This window comes from Colias croceus, chromosome 16 (genome assembly GCF_905220415.1).
Source record: "Colias croceus chromosome 16, ilColCroc2.1".
NCBI classification, from domain to species: domain Eukaryota; kingdom Metazoa; phylum Arthropoda; class Insecta; order Lepidoptera; family Pieridae; genus Colias; species Colias croceus.
Genome location: NC_059552.1, coordinates 9,854,442 through 9,864,537, shown reverse-complemented (window position 1 = coordinate 9,864,537; position 10,096 = coordinate 9,854,442). Strand labels below are relative to the sequence as shown.

At 32.2% G+C, this 10,096-nt stretch overlaps 1 protein-coding gene across 1 annotated transcript; it reads left to right on the top strand.

Annotated features, from left to right (window-relative positions):
- Positions 1-1,210: 1,210 nt before the first annotated feature.
- LOC123698570 (geranylgeranyl pyrophosphate synthase-like) lies at positions 1,211-8,393 on the top strand. The gene is made up of 9 exons (XM_045645249.1): positions 1,211-1,323; positions 2,341-2,495; positions 3,937-4,078; positions 5,825-5,945; positions 6,295-6,434; positions 6,774-6,800; positions 6,890-6,983; positions 7,342-7,469; positions 8,264-8,393. Exons 1-9 carry the CDS (start codon positions 1,282-1,284, stop codon positions 8,327-8,329), a joined length of 915 nt encoding a protein of 304 aa, XP_045501205.1. The 5' UTR covers positions 1,211-1,281; the 3' UTR covers positions 8,330-8,393.
- Positions 8,394-10,096: the final 1,703 nt, after the last annotated feature.

Sequence of the window (10,096 nt, the reverse complement as noted above, 5' to 3'; positions counted from 1 at the left end):
ATTATACATTTAGAACATTTCCTTCGCTCTTATCGTATTATCTTCCAAGTGAATTCCAATTTATCTCTTCAGTGCATTTGAAGACGCTCGTTCAGTAATTGGCGACGATTATTTCAGCCAGTTACAATGCAAGATGTCTTTCTATTTAAATAATTTAGGGGTTTATTGTAGCGATCAAATCTTTATTCTTTTATTTTGATAAGTTATAAATAAAAATACAAAATCTCTGCTATTCATTTTATGCAAAATCTTATACTTAGGTAGTTATTCACAATGGTCTATAGGAGAAGGTGTATATTTTTAAACTTACCTTTATATTTTACTAACAATAATTGTAAATGTAAATTTTGAGGTAATATTTAGTAAATAAAAGACGCAGGAAAACGGTTAAGTCATTCTCAGTACTTAAATAAAGAAACAAAAGAGATTTGCGTGATCTTTATGGTGTAAAAGTATTTTTTTTAAAAAGCAGACGTTAAAAATCAATGTTGGTGTATAATTGCCTTTCTGTTTGTAAAAATTGAATCATTAAGATTATATTGATAAAATATTAAATAATTAAGAGGTATGGTATAATAGGTATAAGTCATATGAAGTCAACTTATGGGGACAAAAAAGAAACAGGTAAATGGCATACTAAAACAAAATTGAAGTATGTGTGTGAGTGTGTGTGTGTGTGTGTGTGTGTGTATGTTTTTTCTAGTGATTGACATCGATGCTTTAAAATGAAAAAATAGTGTTTTAGATAGGTAGGTATCTAATCAACTATTCTATTCTCCTAGAATATACAATAAAAAAAATGTAATCTTGCAATTTCTTTATTATCCACTTTAATTCCAATAAATATATATTTTTTGGAAGAACAATGTAAATATTAAACATATCGATCTTTATATATTACAGAATCGATCCATATTAAAAGCATTTTAATTAAATTTATATTATTCAATAAAAAAAATCTACCACTGAATAATCGTAATCTGCCACAATACATGATTAAATTAACTATTTACTATACTTATCTATTTATAGTTCCATACATAATATCAGTAAAAAAAACTTCAATACAAATGCGTGTGAAACAACTATTAACAATAATTAATCTTTTCCTATATCAATACATTTAAATTATATTATGTTGCCTTTGAATTTATTTATAAGTAAATGTCAACTGTGTATTGTCTTCATTTTATATCGAACAGTGTAAATAGGTACAAGTACTTATATATTTTTATGTATACTTACTCTGTGGCAGTGCGTGACATTTTGATTTTTTTTTAAATGGCGCTGAACGAGAGCAAAGTTCACGAACATCTTGAGGAGGTATTTATCTTTATATTTGACGTTGGACAGCAATATTTATTTTACACTAGATTTCCGCCCGCGGCTTCGCCCGCGTTTGCAAAGGAAAACCCGCATAGTTCCCGTTCCCGTGGGATTTCCGGGATAAAAACTATCCTATGTGTTAATCCAAGTTACCCTCTATATGTGTGATAAATTTCATTGTAATCGGTTCAGTAGTCTTTACGTGAAAGAGTAACAAACATCCAAACATCCATACAAACTTTCGCATTTATAATATTAAGTAGGATTATTAAAAAAAACTATTTATTTTTTCTAAATTGTCTAACTACATGAAGTATATACTTAGTATATAACTTTCCATATTAAGATCATGCTTTTTAATTTACTGGTAATCGAACCGGCCGCGGCTACTTGCTTGGCACGACATCACTAACCACTAAACTATAAGGACAGTGAATAATTATTAAGCCGTGACCTGAAACTCAAAACTGGTTCTTAGTAACAAAATGTGTCACAGAATGATTATTATTAATCACTAATTAGTGGTTGTTGCATTATAATAAATATACTAGTTGTATCCTGCGGCATCGCTTACGTAAAAGAGTCTATGTGAAATAATATTTTATCTCTGCAAATTGTCGTTCAGAAACGTTCAGAATTTTTAGTGTCATTGAATTTAAACAAATTTTTATTAAAGTCATGCTCCGGAATTTGATTTAGAAAAATTATTATATAGCTTGACCGCAGTGGCTTACCGCGTCCTAGGTACCTACCACAGGTACCTAGGACGCGGTAACCTACCTATGTGCGGTGAGGCGAGAGCACGAATTAGAAGGAATCGGAACGGCGAAGCTATAATTTATTTACTGATTCAATTATGAATTAATTTAATTATTTAAACTGAAAATTTAATTTAAAAAATATAATTTCTTCTCCATTCATATACACCGATTAGGTAGGTACTTATAAACTGCGTATATTTACTTATTCATAATATACATTATCTGTGCTCTTACATACATTATCAATTTCCAGGAGCTCCTCCTTCCCTACAGTCATGTGATACAAATCGCTAGCAAGGGCCTGCGCAAGCGCATCGCAGAGGCGTTCAACTATTGGCTGCGAGTGCCTGACGACAAGATGCGAGAGGTCGTTGACATTATACAGATGTACAGCGATAGTAGTTTGATGTAAATATTATGTGATTTTTTTTTATTATTCAGCAAACAAAAATCACGTTAGAATTAGATGGTGTATAAATTATAAAATATTATGTCATCTAAAAAATTAAGAAAAAAAAAATGGTTGTTTGTAAAGTTGTTTTACTGGCGATAGTTCTTCTCAGCTTCTTTGTCGCTCGTTCCGCGCTCTCGCTTGAGTCATGTTTTTTCGTGCGTGCAGCCGGCTCTATCGAATTATAAGACGTTGTCACGTCAAAAAAAACAAATTAATAATACCTAGTAATAAAGCTACTTAGCTTTTTTTTAAATGAATATACCGATAATCTAGTCTTGTAAAATTACCGATCAACTCGTAATAATGCAAAAACTATTATGAAGCTTTTCGGGTAACTTTTAGATCGACAAGATAAAGTGACTAGGGTGTGTAAGATACAATTTTATTTTCCAAAAAATATCCTATTACCTATTTTATTTATATTATAAGTATTTATAAGCGATACCTATTAAGAAATACACTCAGTTACAATATGAGTGTATGAAAAACGTATATGGGATCAAATAGACATAACTCACTCGTAAGTGCCATACTTTCGCAAGGGCAATAAATCTTAGGAAATCGGCAATCCATCCATTATTGATAGCTAGCAAAAAATATATTCTAGTTCATAGTCTTTTGTGGAATAAATTCTCATTTTGGGTGTAAGTTCTTCCTTATTAAATAACTGTCAAAAAATCTTTCTTATTAATCTTATTCTAATTCAAAAACAGTTTTTTTTTATTTCTTTATCCTATACACAATCAAAACTAGATTTTATGTAGCAATTAACATCAGGTACAACTAAACCTGACCTTTAAAAGACCTGCATCCAGGAGTCTTCATTTACAGATTAAAGTATCCGATTTTCTTTTTTTACCTCTCGAAAATTTTTAAGAATAGAAAAAAAACAATCACGGGGCGAGATTCAAATTTCGCAGGTTTAAATATTAAATTCAATCCATTTTTATCGATACAATACTGTATTTTATCGATGTATTCACTGTAATAATGTTTCGTATTGGTTGAGATGATACAAAACTGAAAGAGTAGAAGAAATTCGATTGCTCACGGATGGCCGCGAAGCTATAGGCGTTGCCCCGGCATGGCAAAAAGATGCAGGTTCGAATCCCGTCTCGTGATCGTTTTTGAAGTAAACTTCTTTAGCGGCGTTGGGTATAAAATCTTAAGCTCGCGTCAGGACACGTGGCCTGATCGAAAAAGCGTAAGACGGATTTTTTTTTTTAGCCCTTATATTCCATGCGTAAGACGGACAACATTCCAAAATATCAAACATGCTGAACGTTAATAATCAAGTTTTCACTTCTGCCAGCACTCCCAGAGTGCAACCCGTCTTTTTTTTTCTATTTTTCATTTATAAAGCATTTTATGCTATAGCATTATAATACTCCTCAGATTAGACGACATACAAGACAGCATCACAGTCCGGCGCGGCTTGCCCGCTGCTCACTGCGTTTATGGGGTTCCGTGGGCTGTGAATACATCGGCACATGTGTTTGTGTTGGTGCTGTTGAAGTGTTGCAAGTTGGGAGATAAGGTAAGTTAAAATGAAAGAATTTGCATATTTCTTACATTGAGATAATATTACTACGTATGGAGGAGACACCACGCACAAAATCTGTGCGCCATTTTTTTTGCTCTAACTAAGTTTTAAAAATTATTATCTAGTTGTACTTACCGATGAAAGTTATTCCTTTGTACTTTTCCGTATTTTTTGTATCATTTGTGCAATATAGTAACACACACGAAGGCATATTTGATGCGTTTCACTTTAAAACAAATAAAAAATAAGCGTGCAGTTACGCCATATGGCGTATGTTGAGCGGAACATAAGTGATGTAGGCGGTGTCGTCTCCATATGTATATCTCAATGATTTCTTAATTGTTTTTGACTTCTATGTTAGTACTATGTTAGTAGTAGTAGTAGAGATCGACTCATAAAAATGTACAATGAACACAAATTGTACGTCTGTAAATGGATAGGTATTATTTTGAAAATGTGTCACCATTTTGTTTATTTGTGTGTCTTCTTTGCCGGGTTATAAGCCGGGTAATCACCGATAAGTTATAGACGAATTTTGAACAATTTTTCTTTACCCCTTTGACACATAATTTCATAATAAGCAGTTCCTAGCAAAATAAAGTGTAATTTACATATTATACACATGTTTTAAAATAGTCTTGTACATTACCCTGGTCCCTGTGTACTAGTTACAGTTTTAGTTTCGAAATAGTTTTAAAGATACGTATGGAATCGAAGGCAATCGAAACATGGAAATCGAAGTATTTGCGAACTAACATTTAGTGACCTTTGACCTTTAATATCCACAGATGCGAGGAAACTCAAAACTTTGGAAGGTAAAAGCTATTTAATCCTTATATAGAAGTTTATTTGTTTGCCCTCAGATTCCGTTTATACGACTTATAAAGGTCACGACAAATATTGGAATGGTTTGAAGTTTCTTTCCTTTACTTTGTTATTACTTTTTAATTTTAGGTAAATAATATGCATTTAAAAAAAATTACACTTCATAATAATCAAAGATACGTAATTTATGTGCAGTTCCATTCCCTTGAAACCTTCATTGAAAATAGGGGTGTTATAAGTATTCTACATCTGAGGCAGCTTTCATTCGGAAGTACAATTCAATTCGTTTTATCAGACTTCTCTTTGAACCTATAGTTGGTGAATATATCAGCAGTTGACTGGAAATATTCCTTTCTTATTGGAACTAGAAAATCTGAGCCAATAACTTAGACTGTAAATTTAACAGCACTGTGATAATATTTGTCGGGGTATTTAACATGCTTCTACAAAGCAAACGCTGTTATTTCAAAGACTGTTTTATTTTTAAGTGTTATATGAATCGGAACTATAAACTATACATATATATTATTACCTATTCTAATATAGAGGTATATGAATTTTACCATAAATATAGAGCCTTTTAAAAATAATTCGATTGCTTTAATATATTCGAGCTAAATCCCACGGCTTTACTCGCGTACCCGATTCAAAAGGTAGCCTTGGTGCTAATCCAGACAGATCTATCTCTGTACTAAATTTCATACATATCCGAACAGCCGTTTTTTGTGGGCATGAGTACCTAATAAACATACGTTCATACAAACTTGTGAGCTTATAATAATATGTACTTGTATTATTTTTGAGCTTTTAAGTCTTTTAACCTATATTTATGTATTTACTGCCTTTTCAGAACTTACTCCGTATAAGAATTTTCTACACATTAGAAGATTAATATGAAATTGCCTTCGATTTCAGGCGCAGCAAATCTTCTCTGAGCAATCACTAGAGCTGATTCGAGGTCAGGGCAAGGAGATATATTGGCGGGACAGTTTCATTTGTCCCTCTGAAGAGGAGTACAAAGCGATGCTTCAACAGAGTACGTAACGAAGTAATTCAGTTGTATAGTGGTTTTTACATTGTTGGTTTTTGTATTGAAATAACTAAATAAATAAATAAATAAACATTAAGGATGCATTTTTTTGTAGATTCTGGATTTTTTTATACATCTCAAACTGTCTTTTCATTTTAGGATTAGGTACTTGTATTTACCCGAGGTTTTCTTTGCGTTTTCTGAAGAAATACCCACCGGAAGGAGATATTTCTAGGTTTCTCTCTAGCACCTTATATAAATAGAAAATCATGTTATCATAAATTGGGTGGTGTTTTACTGTTTCTACTTATATTTATATATTATTAAAATGTATAATGTTATTTCACAATTACAGAAACGGGAGGTATGTTCAATTTGGCGTGCCAACTTATGCAGATGTTCAGTGATAACAAAACCGATTATTCCGATTTTGCGAAGACCCTCGGCATGTACTTCCAGCTAAGAGATGACTATTGTAATATTATACAACCAGAGGTAAGTATTTAAATGGATACTATTAGTATTTCTTAATATACTAATTGGAAAAACATATTTTTAACAAAATTACAGGAAAACTGGTTTTACTTAGAAATTGACCTTTCAAATGAGCTTAGCAATGGACAAAAAATATTCATGAACTTATTACTGTAGCTAGGAGGTGCTCTGTAACAAAACAATGAACAATTCAATTCATATCTTATTTGATTGTCAAATGTTGTTTTTTTTTCCAAGTAGCACACCAAAGATTTTTAAATAGTTGCACATTCACCGTAGCAACTTGGCTATTTCTTTAATGTATTAACTATTAAAATAAGTTTTACTTATTTGTTACAGGCATGTGACGAACGGCCAGCAGACAAGGTAGGTAGTTAGGTACCTACTATTGTAAAAAATTATTTCTCTTGTTTTAAGTTTTAATATTTCTAAATAGTGTTATATTTATATTTCAGGCTTTAGATGATTATTGCATGGATTTAACTGAAGGCAAATTCACATTACCCGTGATTCATGCGGCGAAAAGTTCGTGGGGTGCAACCATTTTGAGTATCCTTTACAATAAACTAGTTTTCGCCCGTGGCTTTGTTTGCGTGATCTTTTGTATTATTGCGCCAAAACTGAACTACAACTTACAGTTTTCATCTCTACGAATTTATACTCTTTAAAAGCGTGAAGCAAATTTCTGATACGAATTTTTTATCAAAGCCGCAAATTTCATTTAAACCGTTTCAATGGCCTAGTCTTAAAAACGTAACATAGAAACCAATATACATTCATATTTTTATAGGTATCTATTATCACAGATACTTAATAATTAATATACAATTATTTTAACTGAAATCTAAACTATTAAATAACCATATTATATCCTTCGCAATATATCCTTAATTCCTGTATAAAACAGACATACTAAAGCAGCGTACAACAGACGTGAACACAAAGCGTTATTGCGTGACGCTGTTGGAAGAGACAGGCAGCCTGGAGTATACGAAGACATGTTTGCGAGATCTCGACCGGCATTTGAGAAATGAGGTGGGGAAAAAGAGGAAAAATATACATATAAATATGAAGTTAAATTAATCGTCATAAAAAAGCTCGCATTCTCGTATATTAAGCTATTGCATTGCTTCTATCGCGGGCCCTTTCGCGGGCCTTGAGCGCGGGACCGAATCGAGAAATTCCGTAACGAAAAAACCTCACGCTCCCCACTCCGACGGGCGGAGGTGTGGCTTGAAGGCATAGCATGCAATAGCTTTACCGCGGCAGTCCCCGAGTGCCACACGTCGTTTTTTTATAGTAATACGAGGGTTCAAACCAACAATTATTAGGTTCTTCAATTAGTTCGAATTAATTAATTTAAACGTAAAAAAAATAACGTTATTATTTTAGTTGAGTTCAATGTTCAAACTGTAGAAACACATCCTTGTCGTCTATAACCATGAAAAATATGTGACCTACCAGCAGTTTTTTTTTTAGGTTATAAGTTCTACTAATTAATGTTAGAGGAAAAATCTTTTTTCCTGTGCACGATCCATTTATCCACCTCATTTTTATTTGCACAGTACCTATTTCACACATAAGATTTCGTTTATATCCCCTTGTACATTTTTATCGTCGTTCAAATCGAGCCCATGGGATCTGGATTCATAGAGTTTTTTTTTTATTTTATTTTTTATCTCGTATGGCAAAAAGATTTAGCCAGTACCTATATAGCAACAGACAAAGTTATACAATACTACATAATATTTGCTACAGACTATATGCCAGTGTCAAATAAATATTATATTCTGACAGTTGTAGTTTTTAATATTTATAATCTATTGCAGATACAACGTTTTGGCGGGAACCCACTGATGACAGCCGTGTTGGACATGCTACAGTTGGCAAATTAATTAAATTGTGATATTATTTATTGTTCTAATTTAGTAACGCTTTAATAAACGATATATTTCTGTAGTATTGTATATTATTAGCACTTCTTTTATTCGTAATTCTATACATATTCAAACCAAATGTTTAACATTTTATAAATCTCTCATTAATTATCTCATTGTATTTAATGTAGGTAACATTTTATATTTTGAAGAATTATGGTTATAATTCTTATATAGGTATAACGGTATATAATAGGTATAACGGTAGCTAAAATAATGTTTAACATTAGGAAATTTTATTTAAACGCTAACCAACAAACAAAGGTACTGAATTTATCCCTACGTATATCTAAAAGACTAAGATTTACAGGAAACCTACAGGAAATTAATTAAATAAGCTTAAAATGATATTGTTTTGGCAGAATATCCAACCTTTTTAATATTAGGTAAGGCTGCTGCGCCAAAAACTATTTTGTATACAACTCATATCACACTACTACTATTTTATTTCTGATGTGTAATTTTACCCAGATGCTGAATATTTCGCTTTGTATTTCGTTCTAAAATAAAGGACAGCTTCAATCGTATGTATATAAAGTTAATATGTTATGTTGTCATCGCTAATTTTTAAATTGCAAATGCTTAATGTAAACGAACTGAAAATACACATAAAATAAATCCAATGATTAAATCAATATTTTTTCTGGCGTTAACACATCTCACCATTTTTTAAAGAGTTAAATTTCTTCATAGCACATATTTATTTCCCTTTTTGTCCACAAGATGTTTATTATTATGAAAACAAAAAACCCGACTGTTAATTTGTGTTGCCTACGACATACCTACCACAGTTTTAATGATTGCAACGACACCTCATAAATCAAAATCCGCCCAGCGGTTTAGAGGGTGCTAAAGAAACATACACTCGAAAAACATATTACATAACCCTTAAATTTAAAACACAGAAAGCGAAAAAAACAAAACACTTCATTCAAAAATCTTGGCATAAACAAGTTTAACAAAATATCGTTCAAGCTAATTGCCCGACTAGTAAAATCCAGGACACTGCGTCAGTTCCCTGGCAACTTGCCAGCAGGATACAGCAATAAATGATTAGTCTGCAATAGCTGGAGGTGAGTTATGTTACCTTTTATGTAAGTTGTTTGAATTTAAAGTGTATTTTGGCTTCGTGCATTGAAGAAGACGTTCTAAAACTAACGTATTATGTGAGGAGAGGTTTTAGATTTTCATGCAAAAACGGTTGAAGGATCGGGATGAGATTTGCTACAGAGATAGATTGTAATCTCAAAACTCATCGAAGTAAATCGACTTAAAAAAATTGTTTATTTCTTTTAAACAAGTTTTCATATTGGGTTGGAGGTAAGTGCCTTCATTTAAGTGATAAATTTCACTTGTGTTAGAAGGCGCTTCTCCGGTTAGACAGCCGTAAAAGTTGTATAAGGCAAAGCACTTACGTTTACTTGCTGTTAATGTTCATTATTGACGTAGGTAAATTAGATATTACCTATACATTTTCGTTTTGCATCTAATCATATCATCAACCTAAACCGAAGCTGAGAAACGGCCTGTCGTACATTCAGAATGTTACATTACATTACCACGAAAAAAAAGGGTACATATAGATCTTTTTACTGGTCGTATTTGCTTAACTAATAAAAAAGGGCTAACTAAAGTAGTTAATTATTTACTACTTTCCGCACACGGCTTCACACTTTGGTTTTATCGCGATCACTGTTCCCCATACCAATTTCCTTTTCCTATTAC

What these genes read in the sequence shown, in the direction of transcription:
- LOC123698570 (XM_045645249.1), top strand. Translation starts at nt 1,282, where the DNA reads ATGGCGCTGAACGAGAGCAAAGTTCACGAACATCTTGAGGAG. An exon ending in GTAATATTATACAACCAGAG is followed by an intron (nt 6,435 to 6,773) that starts GTAAGTATTTAA and finishes TATTTGTTACAG; the next exon opens with GCATGTGACGAACGGCCAGC. An exon ending in ACGAACGGCCAGCAGACAAG is followed by an intron (nt 6,801 to 6,889) that starts GTAGGTAGTTAG and finishes TTTATATTTCAG; the next exon opens with GCTTTAGATGATTATTGCAT.